A 25,731-nucleotide genomic window follows, 5' to 3' on the forward strand; every position below is an offset into this window, starting at 1 on the left:
TATTATATAAAAAAATTATAAAATATCTTATAAAAAGATAATTAATTTCTTACAAAGTGTGTTATATTAATTATGGGTGAGAGAATGCTTCAGTAAAAGAAAAAGAAAATGAAAAGGCCTTACCCTCAAAATAATCAATGTTCTACTGTTAATAAAATGTAATTTTTTGTTGAATTTAATTAGAAAGCATTCCCAATGTTAAATTGTTTTGTGATCTTCTTATCATGTATTCTCTTCTTTCATAAGTTTTATTTATATTTTTATATTACACTAAAAATATATCTAAAGTGATTTCTAATTGGAGGGTGTATGGAAATTAAACCCTAAACTTTCCAAATTAAGTTTTGAAGTTATGACCAGGTAACTTTTCTAATATTAGTTTTAAATATAATTCTTTATTACTGATTTATATTATAAATTTATAAAAATGATTATGTTTTCCTCTACATATTCACTTACTTATTTAATTTACGAAATTAAGTTATTTTATTGATGTTATTTGTAAAAAAAACTATTTACGATCATAATGATTATCTCAAATACTTTGTAATTAGAATATTATAAAAAAAATAGTTTTTCTATTATTACTTGTTTATCTTCATTTAATATAAATTTTAATAATAATTTTATTTTAATAATTGTATATCATTAAAAATGAGTCAATGCATATAGATTACTAAGATAGTGACTTCTTAACTATAAACAATAAAATATATTCACGATATTTGACTTCTAAATGTTCATGTTTTTATAAAAAGGTTAAAAAGTATGCAAATACAAAAAACAAAACAAAAAACTAAATATCTCATTTTAGTCTCTCATTATCTAAAATATATTTTATATGGCCATAGTGTTTCAAGAAAATTGTTTTATCTCTCATCTATAAAAGTTGAAACCATGACATATTTCTATAAATTTAAGATTAAGATAATTTTTTTCATGAATAAAATGTGTTTTCTATGACGTAAAAATATATTTAACCTTATTAAAAAGGTTATGTTAACAAATAACTATTTATATTTTAATAAAATGAAAAATTAAATTATCAACAATCAAAAAATGAACTTAAATAACAAAATCGTATTAAGTACAAAGCACGGTTATCTTAAAAACCTTGTCCCAAAACTTGAAGAACAAAATCAACTTAAATTCATGTAAACGTGCTTGTTACAAATGGAAGGTCCATAAAATTTTCAAAAGTTCAGTTATTTTTACAAAACACGTAAGGATTTCCATTAGTGAACATGTAGAATCTTAAAGTCATTTTTTTCATAAACTAAAATGATAAAATAGAATTTTTATATTCATAGGAGTGCAAGAAGAAATCCTCTTATATGTAAGATGCAAGTAACCACCAAAACCAACAAGCAAAGTCATTGATTTTGAAATTTTCGATCGTCTTTTTTCTAGCGAAGTGAAGCTTAAAAGCCCTAGTGAAAAACTAAAATCTCATTCTAACCCTGAGACTACAAATCTGTTTCTGCACAAAATTAAGTTGAATTCATGTGATAAATTCCTTGGCTATGACCAATACACAAATGGGGATTTTTTTTTCAGAAACGTCTTCAGATGACGCTGATCAAATACTAGAAAGACTTTAGCCAATTTAGGTTAAAAATATATAACCACGAATAGTTGTGGAAAGGTAACATCTCTTTTCCAAACTTTTGGAAAATTAAATTTTTGGAACAAATATCTCTTTGATACATTCCTATGCTACATACAGAACTTCGAGTATGTTGTCTTGCAGAACTAGTGATTATTTACCTGAAGGCCACCGATAGAAGGGAACATCTTTTTTTTCAATAGCCTTCCCTTGTCTACTTAAACTATTGGAATCATAGCCTTTTACACTATTACAGTAACCCCCAATTTGCACATACCAAAGTGCGATATGAACATTACCAGGATACTTGATAACCAAAGACAGTTATCAAATAATAATTTGGGCAAACAGAAAGTAAACGCTACAATAAATCAGTTAATATACTAAAATTAACAAATAATGATACAGCAGAGTAATTGAATACATGTACTAAAAATCCACATTTGTTAGATTTTTGCTAATTGAAATTGTACTTTGATCTCAGCCTGTAAATATTTTTATGCATTTCAAATGCCCTAATAAGGTTGTAGCCGGAGGGAACAAATAAAATTGCATTTGGAGTATCGTCCCCAATATGATGGTATAAAACTTAGGTGGTCTATGAGAACCAGCTTATCTTTTACCCCGAGATGCAGGTCCACTTCTTGGACCAGGATACCGAGAAAACTGAAGCCGCAAGTGACTGGACTCAGGATTGAGTTCATCAACTTTATAACCTGTACATCAACCACAATGTCAGTAAACACCAAGCAGTTTTCTGTACCAAAATATCTGAACTCGTTAAATATAAGAAACTGTTACATTTCCCAACCATGGGACCACAGCTGACCACAGTAATCATTCATACACATGCCACTCACTGTATTCTAGTTTATCATCCTTATTCATTTTTGGTTCAAGTCATTTACTTAATATTTTTACAGAACTTAAATTTCCTTTAATAACTACAAGATGAACAAAAGCCTTGTACACACTAGTTGACATATGCTACATTGATCACACAATGCTATACAAGTCTCTAAGACCAAATTTTTAAAATATTTATTTGTAACAACTTCATCAAGTATACTTGGTTTTCACGACAACAAACCATACAATCTGCTATCATCACCGGCTACTTCTGTCTGCCTCTGTACATGTCCAAACTAACTTATCCAATTTTCTGTGATCTCTATCCTAATCATTGCTACGAGCCAAACCCAAACCCGTCCCCTTACCCAGCCAATGTGTCTCACATCACACATCTCCAACAGAAACCCCGCAGCCTGCAGATCATACCTGGGTTATTCTTGCCCCCTACTAGGATTTTGTCCAGTGGTTTGATAGCCGCCACTACTGCTTTGATTGCACATACTGAAGAATCTATTACATTTTCAAGGAACATTCTGTGCCCGCACCCCTCACAAAATGAGGTTGCTAAACACAAAAGCATCTTAGTAAGATTACGTAGACTCTTCTCCTTCATGGGAGATACTGTCTTCACATTGTGCTATCTCATTAATCGCACATGACATCTTTTCTCCTAAATAACCAGGTTCCTCATTCTTACGTTTTTACCTCATACATATCTTCATGCAATCCCTCCTAATGAAGTTGATTCGACGTGCTTTGTTCACAATTTAACTTCAGGTATTGACAAACTCTCAACACAGTACATTAAATGTGTCTTCTATGTTAACAGTCACCATAAAGTTTATTGTAGTTTCTCTCCAACCTTCAAAAATATTTTATATTGATTTGTCTTATTTTTTAGTCTTCTATTTTGATAATTCTAATTCTTCTGACAAAATGGAGTCTCCTGTCATAAAAAACCCTTACTTTTGTTCCATTTCCATCTGTTTCTCCAGATGACCTTGTGGTTCCCCTAGATGTTACCAAAGGAGAGACCCATTAGCAACCCTTCAAACATATCAAGCTCATGACAGTAATGTACAAGCTCCTGTGACAACTCATGATGATGTAGAGCATGACATGTTGACTCTTCACAAGTACCTTCTTCATAAAAGAATTTGGGTCTGCCTACTGAACTTGAATGGCCTATTTCTATGAGAAAAGGTATTTGACTCAACCTAATGTCTATGCGTTCTCTATTTTATACTAGAAAATACCTTGGTCTCATCTCTTATAGTTCTTACTCTAGTAGTCGTTGTACCATACATGTCCTATACAGCAAGTGTAAATCATGTGAGACCTTTCCTTTTCAAAATCATCCATAACAATTCTCATGACACTCTATCATAGGTTTTTTCCAAGTCAATAAAAATCATGCAAATATTGTTCAATATCATTCCGTCAACCTAAGTAAAAGATAAATGATTTTATTGTAGACCTTCCTGGCATCAAAACAAATTGTCTTCAATCCTCACATCCTTTAATTCTTGCACAATCACTTTCTCACAACTTCAGAGTGGTTCGTACCTCAATATAATCAACACAATTCCAAACATATCCCTTTTGTTTTTAATATACCTTCACCTGCCATTGTTGTATTTCTCAAAGACTCAATAAATAACTAACTGAACCAAACAATACCATGCTCTCCTATACACTTTCAAACTTCGATAGGGATATCATTCAGGCAAACAATTTTCCCATTATCCACCCTTTAAGCCTTTTTTTACCTATCCTATTAGAATTATATTATAGTAAACCGAATTTTGTTTGCCATGGGAATTTCAGTCCTTCCATTTTACAAGACAATCATTGCCCGTCATTAAAAGCTTAGAAATTTAATTCAACTCTCTGATATTTTGATTTATGACCAAAACCTTTTTATTCTTCATTAATACATCTTACTTGTTTCAAAACTCTCATTTTACCTTTCCTACTTTTGGCAGCTTAGTTATATACCTTGCGTTCTTCATTCTTAGTCTCAAGATATATGAAAAACTCTTCAAAAGCTTTAGATTAGATTCACTTAACTTTTCTTGTCTCATTTCTAGCATGATGATACCTTGCTTAATTTTGGCATTATTGCATCCATGTAAAAGCATTCAATTTTGTTTCTTTGTCTCAAACACTTTTTACCACTATTCGTTATCCCTCAACCTAATCACATTTGGTTCACTCAAGGCTACTCAATCTTCTTATAGACTTCTTATCCTAAATAAGGAAATATTACCTTGTTTGAATTAACATCAATAATCAAAAGCATGTGTTAGTAAGACTAAAGAAATAACCTTGTGATCCAAACAACTCTTTTATCAACACATCTAAACATAAAGAAATCAATCGACGACCTTAACCCTCCACTCTTATAAGTGATTACATTTTCCTCCTACTTCTCAAAACGAGTGTTCATAATCCTACAATCGTAAGCCATATAGAAATCAAGACTAGTATGTCCTTCCACTTTAAGTAATGCAAAACAAAAACAACAATGAGCTCCAGAATTGTGTCACTACCAACAGTTTATATTAATACTAATTTTATATCTTAATTAAATATAGAAGTTGTTAAATTACATAAACAAGGAACAAATATTATATAATCAACAATATCCAGGTTTTCTATAACTATTAATAATGAGGATTCTATTTGTAACTGCTTTTTTAGTGTACATATTATGTTACACGTTTTACCCTTTTGAATATAACCTATTTTATTTATTTTATTATTATTTGTAAGAAAGTTACCAAACCATTAATAATAAGGATTCTTTTAATAATTGCTTCTTTAGTATATACATTTGTTAACTGCTTATGTTTTTCTTGTATTGATTTTTTTATTAATCAATATAAAATTTACTAATATTTTTTTATTTGAATAATTATTATAATGTTTAATTTTTAAATGAACTTTTCTCTATTTTATCATCATAAAAAAGTGGACTCACGGCCGCTTAAGCGCATGTATTTCAACTAGTATATATGTATTATTAAGAATTTCTTTTATTTATTCATATCTTTATTATTAGGGGATACCAAATCTCCTTTATTGTATCAATTTCATTTTTTCAATATTGTATATAAAGCATTTATGGTGCCTCAGAAACACGATCTCAGCTTAATGTCTCTTTTTCCTATAGTTTAGCATGGTATCTAGAGTCTTTTTCAGAACTGTGTTGGTCTAATAGACTCACTATCACCAAAGGATCTGCTTTTGTGCCATCCTTCGTTTCAGATTGGCGTGTATTGTTCTAGGAGGTTTTTAGACGTTTTCTTTAACAAGCACAAGGTTGGGATCACACGACACCAATCTATCCAATTGTCCACACACCCTCATGCACATCTTCTCTCCCATTCTAGCCTCAACTCCGACCAGTGCGTGTAGTAATGCGTAACGACCGATCAGCATGTTCCAAAGTTGCCTCCTCCATGCGCTCCTACCTATATGGTGGCGACTCCATGAGAGGGATGGTTCAAAATAATTTTCTCTCTCCTTGGATTATTTTACTATAATTTCTTTAATATTTAAAAGAAAAAAAAAACTCTTCTAAAACCACATCAATATCTAGAATAGATTCTCTCTTTTTTTACCATATTGTTAGTATTGAGAAAAAGGACAAGTCGAAGTATTCAACATGGGCTTCCAAAATTGGGTAAAGGTTAAGTGGGTTGGGCTACAAATCCCATTTTACCACAAATGTTGAATATGTTCCAACAGAACAACATGACCAATGGATAAAAATTAACATTCAATTATACAGTGTTATTAAATCTACTATTCACACCTCACCAAAACATAGTTTCCATCCCGACTTGTGGTGAGGCATGTTCCCTTTATACCAAAGACACATAAAGTTTGTATTGTGGGTGCCAATATTCTTGACACTTCTTGCTCCACGAAAATTTAAGGGTCGTATGTTTGCTTATTTGGGCGGCTTCATGTTGTCATACATAATTTTAGTGAGCTCCTTTAACCATCTACGGATGTAAAGAAGGAACTTGAGAATTGCAGTACATTTCTTATGTCCTTCGGCTAATATGGCTAGCCACAAAAACTTGCTACCCATGATCGGATTTTGGACTCCCTGGTAAACCCTACTATAATGACTTCATCATCTACACTCCTCTATATCCCTCAAAAAATAAGCACAGAGACACATGCTTTGAATGAGAAAATATTGTGTTTGCATCACAAGGTAATAACTTTAGACACCTTAACATGGGTAGTTCTAAAACTTGTCCCAAAGTGTAAGCATTGTCATGACATTGAACATACCATTCATAAGTATTGGAGGCTACAAGAGAACCCCCCTCATTCCCCCAATATTGTCAAGCCTCTACTATTGAGTCATGTGTTGCTCCAATACCACTAGTTGATGAACCTCGTAGGACTCCGACAACACATGAAGACTTTATCAAATGGTGAGACACCAATCTACTAGCAACTTTGCTTTGGCAGCACACACTGGTAACTCATGCTTGTCTCTCTCAATCTTCTCTTGGCCCTTGGGTCATTGACTTTGGGTCATTGACTTTGGTGCAATTGATCATATAGCAAGTAATTGTTCTCTTATTAGCATTTTTACTACTACTAATTTGCCTTTGATAAATGAAATCAAAAACAAAATTTTGGTATATCTATACGTGCTTTTCGTAGTAACAATACTCAACTATTTGTCTCACCAATTTTCTGCATTAAATGATATTCTTCATCAAACTATGTGTCCTCATACCCCTCAACAAAATGGAGAGTCAAACACAAAAATAATCATATTGAAACTACATGTTATCTCATTAATCAAATGTCATCATTTGTTCTTAATGTTTGGGTATCCCACTCTACCTTTTTCTCCATTCCCCTCTATCTAATCATCCTCCACATATTCTTTGTCCACGTGTCTTATACCTAGTAAAGATAAGCTGTCTCAATTGTTCAAATCTCTTCATGGGATATCATTGTTCAGAAAGAGGGCATCAATGTTTCTCTCGTTACCTCAATTGATATTGTCTACAAACGTCATACTATACACTTGTTCCTTCTAATGACAACGTATGTAGTCACTTTCCCACCAATGTCAATATTCCTTCACCACCACTAGATCACTCTAACTCAAGATGCTTTAACAACACCTCTTCAAGTATATGAACATCGTTGACCACCTATTGAATTCCAATATGGGACCCATCTTTAATTGATAATGATATAGTGGAGGTTGTGCATGATCCTTCCCAATCATTGTCTTTCATATTGGACCTAGTCTAATCTAAAAATGACTAGCCTATTATTATTCAAAAAGATACATGTTCTACTTGTAATTCTTCTCACTATACTAACCTTAGTTATTGTCAACTTTCCATCATACATTATACTTGTTTGTCCTTGATATCTTTTACTCCTATTCCTAAGCCCCACGATCAAGATTAGCAACAAGCAATGATCAGTGTTATCTCTTTTCAGTTATGGCGCGCCATGGTGGAAGGCGGTGGCGGATTTTCTTACCACCGCCACAACAAGACGGTATCGATGCGGTTTTCCCAAGGTGGCCACTTTTCGCATCTCGGGATGCTAACGGAAAACGAAAATATCGAAAAAGGCAGAGAAAAAGACTATGGCAGCGGCGCAAGGAGAGCTAGTACGGTGGCAGCGGTGGCGGCGCACACTGTAACAATGGCAACCCACGCTGTAACGGTGGCAGAAAATGAAGGGATCGTGCGGCGCATGAAGAAGATGAAGACCCTAAACCTAATTTTGAAAAAATCTAATAAGTTTGGGCCAACATTTAACTAATAAAACCCTAAAACCCTAATTATTCAAATAAAATTTGAATGTGTTGTGGCTGCATGAGCGGTTAAACCTAATTAAGAGTTCAAAACCTAGTTAAAACTAGGTTTTGTTGGGCCTATTTTTGGCCCATTTAAAACATTATACTTATTGCAATCCACAATACATTTTTTTATCTTTGCCACAACACCTTCCGCCATAACTCATTATATTTTCCGTTATAACTTTATAAAGGATTTACAGGGTCTCCGATATGATCCGTTATCCGATATCAATAACACTGGCAATGATTGATGAGATATGTGCCCTTTAAAATAGTTTAGGAGTTGATTCCTCCAACTAACAAATCAATTGTTAGGTGTCAATGGTTGTACACTCGTAAACAGGACATGATCGTAAAATTGGTCGCCATAAACTCTATGGCGAAGATTATGCTAGCACCATCTCTTTTGTTGACAAAATGACATCTATTCAACTTTTATTTTCCATTATAGCTATTCACCACTAGACTCTTGTTTCAGCTTGACATCAAAAATGCATTTTTGCATGGTGATCTTGATGAGAAAGTTTACATGGGGCAACCTCCTACATTTGTCGCTTAGGGGGAATCATCTAAGGAGGTATCTAATTCATTGTCATTTTCCTTGAGAATGTATCTATGTCTTTGATTTATTGTCATTTTCCCTGAGAACATATCTATCTCATTGTATATCTGGATGACATTGTTATCATAGAAAATCATATGGAGGGTATTGTCCAACTAAAATAATAACATGCTCAAAACTTCTGGACAAAAGTCCTTGGTATAAAAGTTGTGAGGTTCAAGGATAGTTTGGTCATATATAAGAGAAAATATGCTTTGGACATTCTAGACAAAACAGTGATGTTTAAATGTTAAATTGGTAGACACATCAATGAATCCAAGACTCAAACTTGTACTTGACCAAGGACAGAACCATATTTTGATCCTGGGTGATACAAAAGATAGTTGATAAGTTAAAATTACCTCATTGTGACTCATCTTGGCATTGCCTTTACAGTGAGCACAACAAGTCAATTTTTTAACTCTCCTTATCAAGTCCAGTGGGATGTAGTCATTCGGATCTTATAGCGTATTAAGAATGCTCTTGGAAAAAAAGCCTCATTTATGAAGACAAAGGTAATAATAAAATTATTAGGTGTTTTGATGATGATTGGGTAATATCACCAAGATATAGATGCTCCACTTCAGGGTATTGTTAACTTATAGAAGGTAATTTAATATTGTGGAAAAGCAAGAACCAAAATGTTGTGACAAGATCAAGTGCAAAAGCATAATACAAGGCAATTACATTAGTTACCTGTGAGGTCATATGGCTAAAACAACTATTAAGAGCTTAAATTTGAAAAAAGTTCCCAAATGCACCTTATGTGACAACTAGGCAGCATTACACATTTCTTCTAATCTTGTCTTTCATGAGGACCAAACATATTGAGGTGAATTATCATTTCATAAGAGAAGAACTGGAATCTAGAGACATCACCACTAGATTTGTCAACTGTAGTGAACAGTTGGCTGAAATAATCCCCAAGTCTCTAAGAAGACCAGGAATGGTTTATACTTGGAACAAGTTGGGCATATGACTTAAATGCTCCAACTTGAGGGGGAGGGTTATAATTATAGAAATAAGGAGCAAACTTATGATAAAAAATATCTGGATTATATATGTATTATTAGCAACATTTTATTTATTTCTGTATCATATCTTTATTATCAAAGGATATCAAATTTCCTCTATTTATTGTATTGATTCCATTTTTTCAAATATAAATAAAACATTTTTGTTGTCTACAAAACACATGGTTTTAGCTCAATGCGTCTCTCCTTCCTATAGTTTAACAAAAGCAAATCATAAAATATAGAAACTAATCCCAAGAGGTAATCAAATAACTCTAAAATATTCTAACATGCAATAAAAATGTTATGAGATGCTTTACATATATTCTAACAGTTTTATCATTGGGACACAAACATGCTCACATCAATAGCCATTAGTACAAAAGATTCAAACACACAAAGGCAGTGTTTGACAGGTATGGTAGAACAGGATCAAATATAGTATATGGGATGTCTTTGGTGCGTTTTGAAATAAGCATAACAAGAAATGAGGATCAAATTCAGTTCCAAAAAAAGGAAGGCATTTTAAATATAAACCAGAACCAAATAAGGTCCAAGAGTGGTAAATTTCAGAGTGGCATTTTGGTTTCACTAGAGGGTGTGGAACAAACAAGAATGGAGCAGAATGTTCCCATTTGATTCTATTTGCACAGTATATGCTGCCTGAATGCTCTCTAATTCGTAACAGTCATCAACACTTCATTTCATTCTAAAATGTTGCAGTTATGTGATTTACAAAACCAAAACATAATTTACTTTTATATCAGCAGGTAACAAACAGTACAAAATACCTTGCAAGGCACTCATAGCAGTTGCTGCACAAGCTGGATTTGCAAAGTCCACGAAACAAAGGATTAAAGGGTCTCCACCACGCTGCAATGAACAAGCATTTCAGCACAAAGAGGATGCAACTTATGGCCAATCAACTAAATAACCAAAAGATGACAAGCAAGCATCTGTTGCAAATAGTACACTTACATGTTTGGATTCTTTGCTCACAAGTCTCACTTCTCTATACCCAACAAAAGGGCGGAAAATATCTAAGGTGATGTCAAGGAATGTGAATAACTGAACTAAAACCAATGTAACTCAGAAATAGATGAAAAGCAAGAAGATTAAATTCCTAAGCATTGCATCAGAATAAAAAAAGGATACGAGCTACTTCTCTTCTTGTGCTATCAGAAGGGAGACCTTCAACATACAAAGTGCTAGAAGCATCTGGAGGTAGAGGTACCGTCTCAGGTCCAGGCCTGGAAACAGCATCTACAGGTAGCTGACCACCATAATTAACAACCCGTCCATTTGGTGCTAGATCTGGACCACCACCCCCATGACGCCCCATGGCAGCAGGATCAGCTAGTGAATGGCCTGATAATCCACCACCGCCACCCCTAGCCAACCCAAGACCACCAACCGTACTGGCTTCCCCAGAAGCAAATGAAGAAATTTGCTGTATAAACAAACAGGATGCATGATCTCATAAGCAAACAGTGAAAGACCCAAAAAACAGTAGTGAAAGTGCCCAAAAAACCAACACTGAAATATTTAAGAAAACAGAGCAAGATGAAGTGTTACCCCCCCACTCTGAAGGTAGCGGTCATAAGCAGTTCCAATTGTTTTTGTATCCTTTATCATTCGGTGACCAGTACGGTCATCATCACGAGCAATATAATTATGCATCTCATTACCTGAAGACAGACCAGAAGCGGGCATATCTGAAATGAAAAAATAAAATAACATTAAAAAAATGTAATTGATACAAATCATTTCTCTAGAAAAGCGCACTAAAGGTGTAAACAGCATGTTGAAAAATCTCCATCATATATGATTCCTATTCATACACTGCTATAGAATGAATAGAATTGTAGAATATCCATTTTTTATGCAGCTTCATGAAACCTAAAATAAGGTTGGCTGACACAGGAGAAAGATGTCATTACCTGTCAACTCATACACCATCAGAATATCAAGATTCAATATATTAAAAAGAACTAATAAAGCAAAAATGTCATACACAGAAAATGTTTTAAAACGAACTGTACAAAGAGGGAAAATATACCACACAACAAAAGCTTCCATGAACTACACTTTCTGGACCTAATAAGCCTAATTGTACATAAAATAAAATTTAACTAATCCAGGAATCCACATATCCAACCTAACAGCAAGAAAAATTAGTAAACCTATAAATTTTATTTCAACGATATTGGAAGAAAACAACTTGAAAAAAGAGCAACAATGCAACCAGGTCAATAAAAGGGAACCACATTTCCCCAAATATCTCTTATTAGAAGATGGAAACAGAAAAATACACTTCTTCCCATCCAAAGAAAGAGAACACGTTCTTTCTAGGTAAACTACATGAGGCTCCCCTGTTACCTTACCACAATGGTCAACAAGAAAAAACCCACAAAGCCAAGGTGCCAAAAAGGGGAAAAGTGAATAAACCAAGCCAAGGCTGCAATGGCAAATTCAAGAGAGAGGACAGGAATGTGAGGTTTCAAAGTTGAATTCGCAAGATCTAGATAATAAAGAAGCACCAGTAACAAATGGAAATGCAAACATTGCCTTGTGAGGTTGGATTTTCTCTTTTTTGAAATGGACTGAAATCTGTGGAATTTCTAAATTTTGATCAGAAAATAACCTAAAATGGAAGATTGAAGACAAAATAAGCAAAGTTTATAGCCATAAATGTGTAGGGAAATGCGAGAAAATGTGTATGTGTATGCATGGGTGTGAGATAGAGCTCTCTCAAAGCTCAATGCAGCAATGCAAAGGAACAATTAAAATGGACTCCAGGTGGCTTATATTATATATACAATCCAATATGCAACGTAACTAACTTGCAACTAAATTTGTAATTACTAACTATTTATTTAATATGTATCATTCCTTTTATTTGACAATTGAGTTTTCCTCAAATGAGAGGGTATCATGCAACCTTCCAATCATTCCTGATTCACTTCTACAAGCAGACACAATTTTATTTTTCAGTGTATTATGAACAAAATATTACACACCCCTCCCCCAAAACTCCTCAATCCAAATATAATGTGTAGCAAAGGAAATAGACACAAGAATAAGAGAGGGTCAACTTATTTATTAGGACTCCCCATTATCTAAAAACAAAAGGAAATCCAAATAAGTAGTATCCCAAACCTAAATTGAATTTTCACACCAAATAACCCTATGCAATGCCTAAAGTCAAAAAGGCGTTTGTTTTTCTACATTGACAAAAACTTAACAAATTCTGCTCGACAAGAACTGATCGATTGTCTTCCAACAATAACACAATGATCCCAACACACACCAAGTTAACAAACGCCCCACAAATCAAGCATCATTAAACAACAACAAAACCACTCAAAACGCAGTCCATATAAGCGAGAAAACGCAAGTAAAATTGACAGTGCAAGCAAATTGGCAACGTTTAACGCGCAAGCAAATTGCGACAACCAACAACAAATAAATTACAAATAAAACAGAAAATTGCGCAAACTTTCACAACAATTAAAGAGAAAGGGGGCAAATTGCACAAAAAAAAAACAAGGCTGTAGCACAAAGAAAATCGAGGGATGAGAGAAAAACCGTAGTCAGAACGCGGTCGCTTAAGCATGCCGGAATGAGGGAGAAGCGCCTGTTGCCGATTCCAATAACCGTCCGTCATGGCCGAAGAAATCCTAATTTTTTTAAGTTAGGTATTTGGGGAATGGTGGAAACCCTAACCCTAGGTGTAGTTTGCGTGTTGCTGCTGTTGGTGTCGAAAACTGACTCAGTTTGATCTGTGATGGGACTAAGGACTGAGGAACTTCACTGCAACACTTGGGCAAAATTAATGGTTCGCTAATTATGTGCCTGTGTTTTGTTTTAATTTGAGATGATGCAGGGTTTATTAATTACTTAATATTGTTTTTAATAAATAAAAACTAAATTATTTACTAATGAATAGTAGTTAAATATTTTTTTATTTCAAAATAATAAATAGTTTTTTTCTTAAATAACAACTACATCATTTTTTTAATACTATTTCTATAAAATTATATTATTTTTTATTTTTAATTATTTATTTATAAAATAATAAAATTTAAAAAAATATAAATGCACATTATTGTGTGTGACGAATGGTTGATATATATATATATATATATATATATATATATATTTATTAATATGTGTTCTTCTCTCATGATATTATAAGTCATAATAGATTATATGATATAAAAATTGTTAATTAGTGTAGACTTTTTTAATTACCTATTTTATCTTTAGTTATAAATATGTTATGTGTGAATTAAAAATATTATTTTTTATAATAATATGTAAATGAGAAGGTTTATTGAGAAAGTGACTTGTTATGTGAATAAATATTTAAAAAATGGAAGTTTAAAGAGAAAATATACCACCTTTTGAGAGTTGAAAAGTATAGTGTTAGTTTACTGAAAAACATGTGAATTAGTTTATATTTTTCATTATTTGAAAAAAAATACCAAAGTAGAAAAAAAATATTTACTGAACACAAATAAGTAAAAAATAAATAAATGTATCATTTGAAATATAAAAGGTCTTTTAAAAGAATCATGTAAAAATTTTAGAAGGTGTCTTATAAAAAGAATCATGTAAAACTTTTAGAAGGTGTCTTATAATGTGGATTAAAAGGAGTATAATTTAGAGTGCAAAGAATATTCATATATTTATTACTCACCTAAAAGATGTCATAAGATTAATTATGAACACTACTTTAATCCTGTATAAAAAGTAATTAAAATTAACCATACGGTTAGATGTGATTAATTAAAATTTTACTTAAATGGGCATAATGTATTTTTTTTGTGAAAATAAATATTTAAATTTATTTAAATAACTATTAATTATGGGTTCCTTTTATTTGAACTAATAATTTCTAGATTTTAAATTTTTAAAAAATCAATAAACAATAAAAAAATATATATATAAAATAATAAATTTCAATACAATAATTAGATTTGAAATTGGTTTATCATTATAGCTTTCATACATGTTAGTTGAAGTGAGGCTCTTTTCTAAACTAAAATAAAATAAAAAGTAAATGCAATTATTCAAATCAAAATTCATCTAGTTAAATTCAAAATTATAAAAAAAAAAGTAGAAAAAGAACAAAATAATGTAATATTATCTCTTCTTGTAGTTGAATCTTCCAAGTTTTTGTCGAATACTGTATAAAAAAATTATTCAACCACTTTCATATTTTACTTTTCAAATATTCGATTTATAGATATTTTTGATTTATAGATATTGAATTTTGATTAACTATTTATAAGAAAGGTTTTATCACCAATCATTGCACGGTGTTTTAGATTTACTGCTATTTTTAGAATTAAATATTTTTTTCTTAGTAAGAATTTCATTTTTCATTAAGTAAATATTACAAATTTTTGTCAATTTTTTCTGAGTTCAAGGCCTTGATTGATTAAATTAATGAATTGTATAAATTAAAAATCTTCAATTAATTGAAAATGGTAGGTTTTAAATATAAACATAAAGTTTGACTGAAATAGTAAAAATGTATACTTTCAACTTGGAACTTGGAACTTCAAGTAATCAAAAGAAAGTTTGATCATTTTGTTAACATGATAATTGATCATTTTTTCTTTGCAACATAATTAAAAGGAGGGCAAAAGAAAGTAGCATAAAATGCTAGCTTTACATTGGCAATATAAATTGGCAAGTGTTTCTAAGTTGTTTCATTGTTACTGTGAATTAAATAATGTCAATTGATTCAAATGTTTCAAATAAAAAAGAAGAGTTATTCACTTTAGTGTGTTGTTCTTCTTCCTCCCATTGAATCAAGGTATTTCTCATATACGATGAAGAAAATTCTCAGATATGACACCATATAAAAAAAAATAAGTTTAGAGCAATTACTTATGTAAAAAATTTGTAGCATTTTTAACTCATTCAACTCATCTAGAAAACTTTTAATATCAGGTAGATGTTGGTACCTTACAACATCTAGCTACAAGGTCCATTCACCTTCCTCAACAAGTAAATCAATCTCACTTTCATTCTAGAAAATATGACTTTTTGTTTATCCTTTTTTCAGTTTTGTGTTTTTTATTTTCCATTTGATAAGCCTTACAATACCTGATTTCTTTTGTATTAGATTGGATTACAGTATTATGTTGGGAGGCTTCAGTTTTTTTCTTATGTTGGGTTATAATTTCAAAATTGTTTTCTATTTCCTGATACATTGAAAGTTATTTGTTTTATTAGATTTAATAATTATAAGTAGACAGTTCTTTGCTTCTAAAAGGCAAGTAAGAGTTGTTAGCTTCATTTTTAGCTCAAATTTGTGTTACATGGAGAATAATAAAGAAAATAGATTTAATAGATTGTAATTGTATAGTTTTTTTGTCGACCTATTTGCTCTTCTTTCTAGTAGCAATTTAAAAGTGAGATTATATCATATGTATGGAGTTTCACTTATGCTCATATTAGGATAAGATTTTTCTAACAAGTACATAACATACGAAGAAAAAAAGTAAAACAAAAAAACATTCCAAAACTAAAATTAGTTTTCAGATATCTTTTACAAATTGTTTTACTTATCAACTGATAATTTTAACTAATGCGAAGTTTAAGAATTTTCTTAGTTATGAAGATTTTGATGCATACTTAGTTTTTTTTTCTCAAAACTTTTTATCCTAGGTGCACCATGGTTGCTTGATTCTTAATTAATATTGATCCAATCCTACTAATATTGATCAAATTTTGTGCACAACTTTCTACTTGTTCGTAGCTCCCTCTAGGTTATTCCTTCTAAAAGAAGCTAGTCCTAAACACCTCAAGAGTTGGCCAAGCCTCTCTTTATTACACCATTATATCACTTTCTCCAATTCTCCTCTATCAGTTCACAATTTTTGTAAACCCTAAACAAAAATGCGGTGACATTTTTGAAAATATTTTGACACATATTACACCGGTTGGGTAACCCAACCAATGTAATATACCATGCTCAGAAACAAAAAAAGAAAGTTAAAAAAAATTAAGTATGAGCATGGTATATTACACCAGTTGGACTTTCCAACTGGTGTAATATATGTTGCTCTAAACAAAAAAAAAATCAAATATTTAACTTTGAGGCAACATATATCACCCAACTGGTGTAATATACCACGCTCAAAAACAAAAAAGAAAGTTAAAAAAAAATAAGTATGAGCAAGGTATATTACACCAGTTGGACTTTCCAACCGGTGTAATAGAGTTTATCCAAAATAAATAAAAAAATCAAATATTTAACTCTAAGGCAACATGTATTACACCGGTTGGATAGTCCAACCAGTGTAATATACCATGCTCAGGATAAAAAAAAGTTTTATTACTTTTAAATAAGATATATATAACATCGGTTGTGTCATACAACCAGTGTTATATATCTTTTTGATTTTAAAAAAATTATATATTACATCAGTTATTATGAAGATCCGATGTAATATACTTTTTACCCTATTTTCTAGCTCACGCCCGCACTGCTCCATTCACCCTACTTTTTGTCTTTGCCTCCTTTTGCAAACACTACAGACTCTTCCAGTGCCGCTTTCACCTACGCATTTTTCTTACTGCCACCACATTTTTCTTCCTCCACCATTGCCCCCAACAGTTTTATTCCTCCTCTTTGTTGCCCCCAACGACTTTTACTCCTTCGCTATATTTTCTTGCTTTTGGCGGTCATTGCTCTTTCTCTACGATTTTGTCACTCTTCCTCTTCGGTGCCACGGCTCTTTCTCTTTGTTGCCACCAATCTTATCGCTAATGCGCCTCCACATTGCCTCCATTTTCTTCGCCACACTACACTCATTGCCATCGCCACAACTCCTCCGTTCACACTCTAAGGTTAGCTTTTTATTTTCAAAGATTTGGTTAAGATTTCACACATTATTTGGGGTTGACAACCATGCAAGATGTCTTTGAAATCATCCAGGGTAATCAATTGTTGAACATCACAATTATTCAATAATGGATCATATAAGTATTCTTAATAATTACCTTAACAAATTACATGTCACTTAATCGAATAATGTTTCACGAATCATATTACTGATATTTATATTAACAATGTAGGTATATAAATCAGATAATTTTCAACATGGAAAATGTTGATATTTATGGTTTCTTAGAGCCCCAATCCATACAAAATTCTGGGAATAAAAAATATGATTGTCAAACTTACATTCAAAGATGGATTCAGACATCCAGAAAAAGGATTTCTTTTGCTCATTTTATAAATGGTTAAGTAAAACTTGTTACATTTTGATGGAGATCAAGATCAAGAAGAGAAAGAAGTCGAAGATGAAGATGCTCAGGGGATTATTAGCTCATCATCCTTTTTACCTCAAAGGATTACAAGGAGCAAATTTAAAGAATTAGGAAGTAGTGGTCAAATGTTTTCTCTTTTTGTAGTATCTTTTGTATAAAATTTAAAAATGCTTAATATAGTGTTTAGGAAGGTGCTAAGAGGGAAACCTAAAGATACCTCTTGTGTTACAAGGGAACTTTAGTTAGCTTCTTTTGTAAGCCTCTTGTACTTTCATGATCGGTCCTTCTCCTATATGAGGAGGGCTTGAGTCTTTCTAATACAAATTTGATATTTTGAGTACATAAATTCTCCCAAATTGGTGAGTGATTGAGAGACTTGTGTCTTTTCTTATTCTAGTCTTATCTTAAGAGCACTATTAGAACCTCAAGTGGCGGCATCTACACTCATCTTGAAGCTTTGCATCCTTCAAGTGGTGTGTTCCTCTCCAAGGACTCCAACCACATAAGTTCTCTTCTCCTTTCCATCTTATTCATCCATTTCCATTCCCAAATAAACTTAAAAACATGTCTTAGGCTTTTCTAGTCTTTGTAATCGGTTCATTTGCATTTTCTCTTACTTTTGTTCGGTGCAATTGATTCCTATCATGTTCTATTCGGTTCATTCGCTTCTTTTCATGTTTTTGTTCAGTTCATTTGCTTTCTAGGTAGTTTTAATCGGTTCATTTGCTTTCTTGTTCATTTTAATCGGTTCATTTGACAAGAAATAGGTTTCCATATGAGTTTTGGCTTGGTTGCTTATGATTTGGTGAGTTCTTGAATGAAAGAACATTGATCCAATTCTAGAAAAGTACCTAATCATATTCCAACTCAAGTTGAATTCATAACATGTCTATGAAACATCTTTATCTTGTTATTGGAATCATATCACATTTAGAGTTTACATAATTATAAAAATGACTAATGAAATGCTTTATACTAGGTCTCACTGGCAATTGATGTTTTGCCCATAGACAACATTGTTGTCTGGTTTAGTTCATTGCATAGGAAGTCAAGTCAAGATAGGAAGATTGTAGTACAAAGGTATGTTATTGTAAATTATATAATTTATTGTGAATTATTAATGATTTTTATCTTTTTAGTGAAATTAATGTGTGTAATGTCTTAGGGGGTAGATTCATTTCATTATCACAAAATCTACATTGGATTTATCCTAAGGTATATATTCACTTCTTCATTAAAATTATTAAGTTTTACTTTTATTAGTTCAATTAAATTAATTGTTACTTATATTTCATAATAGTGTAATAAGCAACAAGGAAACTTTGAATGTGGTTATTATGTAATGCATTGAATGTGGACCATAACACGTGTGAGGATTATATACTCTTGGGAGCAGGTATTATGTGATTTTAAACGCTCTAACTTCTCATTGTATATGCATATTTGTTAGTACGAACATTATTCAACTAACTTATATTTCTCAACTTTTTGAAGATACCGAGCCACTAAGCATACAAAGTCTTAAACAAATCCATCAAGAATGGACCAAGTACTTTCTACAAATTAGGAATGAAAACATGCAATGATTTGTAACTTTCTAGCATGTGTACATTTTCATTAGATGTAATTATACAATTTTGATTGGTTTCAATTGCATGTGTCTTTATATTTCTCTATATATACAAATCAATCTGACTGGTATTCTGGTTTTATTAAATTTACAGGTTTATAAATTTGGGAAAAATGACATTTTATTAAATTTATAAAAAAACTGTCACATTTTACACCGGTTAAAAGACAATAACCGATGTAATATGGAATATATTACACCGATTGTGACCTTAACTGGTGTAATATAGGGGCTCAATTCATTCAAAAAATGTGGTCCAAAGGCACATATTACACCGATTAAGGTCACAATCGGTGTAATATGGGAGCTCAACACTTTCAAAATGTTTGCTCCAGAGGCACATACTGTTGAACAAGATGTTTTGATGTCTCCAAATTCAAGAGGAAAGCTTGAAGACCTTGTTGTTTGGTGTGTGTGTTGTCTAGTTGTTTAAAACTTGTTAATTCACTCCTTAAGATGATCCAAGTTCATTTGAATCTTTAACCTTTTGAAAATATGAGTTTTCTAAAATGTTGTTGAAATTTCAACATGTTGTTTGAAACAACAGGTTGTTTTACTTAGTAGTTTTAACAGGTCGAAATTTCGAAACAACAAGTTGTTTTACCTTAGCAGTTTTTGAAAAAGGTTTTGAAAAGCTTGACTTTGTTGTTAAGCCAATTCAACCGATTGTTTCGACAAAACAATCGATTGTTTTCCTGAAAACCTTAACATAATTTTGTTAAGCGATTTTAATATGTTTTAAATGATCTTAACTAACTTGGCTCCTTTATTAAATGTTTTTGACCACTTGGTGGGCCTATATAAATGTGGTTTTACGCTCCTAATCTTGAAGTAAGAGAAAGAGTTTATCAAAACAATTTTTCCAAGATTTGAAAGAGCTTTGGATCATTCTTAAGTTTGTAGAATAGGATTGGGTTGTAATTCTAAACTTTAAGCTTTGAAATACCAAGGTGTATTCTATTCCCTTCCTTGATTACTTTATTTATGTAGTTGTGTTGCCAATGAGTGTTGTGTGTTCTTGAGGTGTTCAAGATCAACATTCTTGGGGTGGTTTGCCAAAGGTAGTGTGTTTCTTGAGGGGTTCAAGGTCATTACTTTGGTGTGTGATGTTTGTAATATGGTTTTGATTGCATAGTGGATTACCCAGTGATTTCTGGGGACTAGATGTAGCTCTTGATGTAAAAGTGAACCAGTATAAATATGTTTGTGTGATTCTCTCTTTCCCTGATCTCACATATATCTGTTTTAAGTTGTTTTTATTAACTGTTGATAAAAACAACCGATTGTTTCGACAAAACAACCGATTGTTTTTCTGATATCATCTTAAAACAATTTTGGGTATTTGTTTCCTTGATTCTTTTCTCTGAAATTCGACATTGAATTTCATTATACCATCAAAGTTTGCGAAAATCTCTTATAAACAATTCACCCCCCTCTTGTTTAAGGCCATATATTCTAACACATATTACACCAGTTGAGACTAGTAATCGATGTAATATACACCCAATGCACGTATTAACTTATTGACTCTAGTAACCGGTGTAATACACTACAAGAAAAACGCGAATTACATACGGATCAAAATCCGTATGTAAAATCAACATTACATACGGATATAATCTGTATGTAACTTTTGGCGCCATGGAGCGGGAAGGCTTACATACGGATTCAAAGAAAATTTAACCACTACACCAAGCAAATGCTTTAGTATGATTATGATTTTTATTATACTTATTATTATTAATAATATTAACAATATGAATATTAATATTAACAATATGAATATTAATAATATGAATATTAATAATATGAATATTAATAATATGAATATTAATAATATGAATATTAATAATATGAATATGAATATTAATATTAATAATATGAATATAAAATTAATAATATGAATATAATATTAATAATATGAATATTAATACTAATAATATGAATATTAATACTAATAATAATACTAATAATATTAATAATACTAATAATATTAATAATACTAATAATATTAATAATACTAATAATATTAATAATACTAATAATATTAATAATATTAATTATAATAATAATATTTAGAATAATTTAATTACAATAATAATATTAATGATAATATTTATAATAATTTTAATTATAATAATAATATTAATAATGTTAATAATAATATTAATAATAATATTAATAATAATATTAGTAATAATATTAATAATAATAATAATATTAATAATATTAGTAATAATATTAATAATATGAATAATATTAATAAATATTAATTATATGAATATAATTTATTTTATTATTAATAATAATAATTACATGAATATGTATAAATTATGTTAATAATAATAAGTATAATAAAAATGATAATATGACCAAAGAACTTGTCTGGTTTAGTGGTTAACTCTTCTCCTGGGTAGTGGAAGGACTTGGGTCCGTGTTATATGTAATTGACATTTTCTTAAGATTTTTAAAGGTAATTTTTTAAATTAATTCACCTCAATTGTGTTTTAATCATTCTTTGTTTTACAATATTAAAAATTATAATTAAAAAAATATTAAAATATAATTATTATTTATTATAAATATTTTTTATAAATAAAAAAATCAAGAAAATAAATTATATTAATAAAGATAAACGGGTAAAAAAATACATATAAAAAATGGTTATAAAACTATTACAAAGAGAATATATATCTAATCATTTATAAATTATAGAAATAAACATTTTATTTAGATATTTATGATCTAACAAAACTTAATGGTTGTCCACATCGAGTTTCAAAGATACACAATAAAATCCTAAAACCAATTAGTCACCTTAACATATAAACTTACTCTATCCTTTACCTCTTAATTCTGACTCATTGATTTGAGTATCATGTTTATCAGTTAGATAAACATTGACAAAACTGATATTAAATAAAATCAATTTTAATTAAAGTTAATTTTTAAGTAATGTGGTTTTTGTTTATTTTTTATTATAAAAATAAGTAACACAATTTAGTATAAAATTTTAATCTAACAAAAAAGTCACCTAAAATTATTGTAGCTGACTGAGTTTTGGATCCAAAATTAATTATTTCAACTTATAAATATGCAAATTTAGATAAATGCAATGCAATGTATACATGTGCACTTAACCCTAACATGAGGGAAGTCTTCTGCACCATCGATCTTAGAGAAGCATTCTCTCTCCCACGTTTTCAACAACAAATACTTAATACTTAAGTTATTTTTTTATATGTAAAGTACTGAAAACTATAGAACCTATTTCTGGTTGTAGGTAGATCCTTTTTCTCCATAACCTAAAAGTTCAAAACATTCTTTAGGTCATAAAAACTTATGTTTGGTGCATGAGTCCTTGATTCAATGATACTTGACAAAAACTTTATTTTCTTTTGTTTTGCTCTTTAATCTATGCATAAACTAGAATCAAACCCAAAAGTTCAAAACTATTTGTTCTATTGGAATATCATTATTGTCTCTACCAATATACATTTTGCTCCTTTTGTTTCTTTCCTTCCAATGAAAGAAAAGAGTGAAACCAAAATGGAACATTCTTTTGTTGCATGCTAAAAAGATGGTTCAACTATTCACCAAAAAGGAAAGTTTGTTCAACTTCATCAACATTACAACATTAGCAAGGTTTGATATGAGTTGTTTTGGTGTCATAGCTTCCTAGTTCCAACCCTAACCCGTTGTTCTTGCACGCACCCTTCAAAACCTTAATCAAATCCACACACATGCTCCTCACGTGCTCCTCCCACCCTCTCTGCATAGCCAATAAAATCACAGCGACGCCGTTTCGTTTTGCCACGTCATCCCTAACCTTCACGTTACCGCTCAAACAGCACAAGCTCCACAGCACCATCACCGCGTCCTCCGCCGCGGCCTTCGCCGCCTTCGTCACTCTCTCCACCACCGCCGCTGCACATGAAGGCTCCGCCACCATCGCCGCCCTCCCCTCCGCGCACGTCGCCACCACCGCAAGCACTCTCAGACACCTCTCCGCCGTCTTCGCCGACGAACACTCTTGTAACAATTTCGAAACCAATTCGACAACACCGCAATTAACTAGCTCCACCTTCGCGGAGCGAGTCACCGAAACGACGCCAAGAAACAACAAAACGGCGTCGCGTAACTCCTCTCCACCGTCCTTCAAAAATCCCGCTAACGAAGACAACAGCCCTTGCGTTTCTACAATCGATTTCGAGGACTGAAAATCGCGCGCGAGAAACTCCAAAACCCTAACCGTTTCAATCTTCGATTTCGCAGATCCGTTTCGCAAAACGAAAAGCATCGAATCAAAGCATTGTTGGCGAGCGTCGAGAATTAGCCTTCGGATTTTCTCTGGATTTCCGTTTTGTCGGAGGACCGAGTCGAGAAGGTAAATCGCGTTTTCCGACACGTCGATCCGCGAACTACATCCGGCCAGCGCGCGGACGATGGCGGCGTCGAAGCCGGGGAAGGAGGCGAGTTTCCGACGATTCTCGGCAGAGGATGTGGCGAATTCGGCGATTTTGGAGAGGGTTCCGGCGAGGTCATCGTTGCCGGTTTGTATTGGGCGGAGGAGAGAGCGGAGGTTGTCGGCGGAGGATTCGGGCGAAGGAGGGTCTGCGGAGAGGAGCCAGAGGCGGATGAGGCGGTGAAGGGTGAGATTGGGGATGAAGTCTTTAGAGGGAAGAACCTGCATGGTGGCGGGACACGTATCGTTTCCTGAGTCAAGCCAACGCTGAATGCTGGCGCGATCGTACGTGACGCCGGTGCAGAGGCTTACGGGGGAGCGCATCACGTCCATTGAAATTGGGCACCGAAAGAGACTCGGAACGGTGACGTATAGCTTCTCCCTTATCTTTGCCATTCTTTTCCTTTAATCGTTATGTTCTTGTTTTTTCTGTTATGCTTCTTTCTCTTGGTTTCTCACAGCACAACACAACACAACACAGTGTAAGAAGAGAAAGGGGGTATTATAATACAGACACACTTGACACAGTGGTCCATTTAAGCGGGTGTGTGGTCTTTGGTCAAAGTTTTGTTTCTAATAACAGTGGGACTCTTAACTGGAAAATATGACAGAGTGGGAGGGGTGGTATTCAAGAGGAAAACGACATCTTTCATTGTTTGACCAATCCTCCAAATATTTTGAAATTTTTGAGGTCCAGTTTTCTACAGATGCTTCACCATATCATCTTAAACGGTCATTCATTTTCTTTTCTTCTATTTTCTTCAATGCTAACACAATATCGCATTATTATCATTATTTATTGAAACCAAGAAACGGGGTTTGAATAATGGTTCTACTTCATAAATAGCTTTGAATTGAGAAATGGAAATATTAAGTGTTTAGAATATGGCATCCAAATTTGATGTGTTCATTAAGTACTTTTAAGGTGGGGTTGAATATAATTGGAAACGATATTAATTAGCTTAGAAGGTAGCTCTACTGAAAATGATGTAAAGACCGAAAAATAATACTGCTAGCATCCAAATTATGAAGTTACATATATGTTACGCATAAGATAATAAGAGAAGAATATATGAAAAAGCAAATGGGGAAACTTTAGTGATCAAAGTCTCAGGGAGTGTTTTCTTAGAGTTACTAAATGGATGTTGATATATTAATACTTTCAACAGTAAAAACTTAAACTTCACATCTTAATAAATTAATATTTTATTTATTTATTTCTAAATTTAAAAATATTATTATATTATTATAAACCGTGTCAATTGAACGTTTTCTACTCTTCAAAATCTTCAAAGTGTTAAGAAAACTTTTTTCTATGTAACTCTAGGTATCTTAAGTCTCAACAAAATCTTTCCCTACCTTTTATAAGTAATGAAGATTACAATTTTTTTTTCAAATTTCTGTAATGGAAC

General features: G+C 32.1%; 2 protein-coding genes across 2 annotated transcripts; both read right to left on the reverse strand.

Moving 5' to 3' along the window:
- Nucleotides 1–1,961: 1,961 nt before the first annotated feature.
- Nucleotides 1,962–13,796, reverse strand: LOC137837521 (RNA-binding protein 1-like). Its single transcript, XM_068646537.1, has 6 exons — nucleotides 13,521–13,796; nucleotides 11,508–11,647; nucleotides 11,088–11,382; nucleotides 10,911–10,972; nucleotides 10,724–10,805; nucleotides 1,962–2,322 (listed from the first exon to the last, which is right to left on the reverse strand). Exons 1-6 carry the CDS (start codon nucleotides 13,597–13,599, stop codon nucleotides 2,219–2,221), a joined length of 762 nt encoding a protein of 253 aa, XP_068502638.1. The 5' UTR covers nucleotides 13,600–13,796; the 3' UTR covers nucleotides 1,962–2,218.
- Nucleotides 13,797–23,299: 9,503 nt separating this feature from the next.
- LOC137837522 (U-box domain-containing protein 28-like) lies at nucleotides 23,300–25,352 on the reverse strand. The gene has a single exon (XM_068646538.1). It carries the CDS (start codon nucleotides 24,713–24,715, stop codon nucleotides 23,492–23,494), a length of 1,224 nt encoding a protein of 407 aa, XP_068502639.1. The 5' UTR covers nucleotides 24,716–25,352; the 3' UTR covers nucleotides 23,300–23,491.
- Nucleotides 25,353–25,731: the final 379 nt, after the last annotated feature.

Source organism: Phaseolus vulgaris, chromosome 4, assembly GCF_000499845.2.
Source record: "Phaseolus vulgaris cultivar G19833 chromosome 4, P. vulgaris v2.0, whole genome shotgun sequence".
NCBI classification, from domain to species: domain Eukaryota; kingdom Viridiplantae; phylum Streptophyta; class Magnoliopsida; order Fabales; family Fabaceae; genus Phaseolus; species Phaseolus vulgaris.

Excerpts from the sequence above, each read along its gene's own strand:
- LOC137837522 (XM_068646538.1), bottom strand. The coding sequence starts at position 24,715 with ATGGCAAAGATAAGGGAGAAGCTATACGTCACCGTTCCGAGTCTCTTT.
- LOC137837521 (XM_068646537.1), bottom strand. The coding sequence starts at position 13,599 with ATGACGGACGGTTATTGGAATCGGCAACAGGCGCTTCTCCCTCATTCC. Across the intron at positions 10,973-11,087 it reads CACAAGAAGAGAAGTAGCTC|ATATTTTCCGCCCTTTTGTT; the intron begins GTATCCTTTTTT and ends ACATCACCTTAG. Across the intron at positions 2,323-10,723 it reads TGCTATGAGTGCCTTGCAAG|GTTATAAAGTTGATGAACTC; the intron begins GTATTTTGTACT and ends GTTGATGTACAG.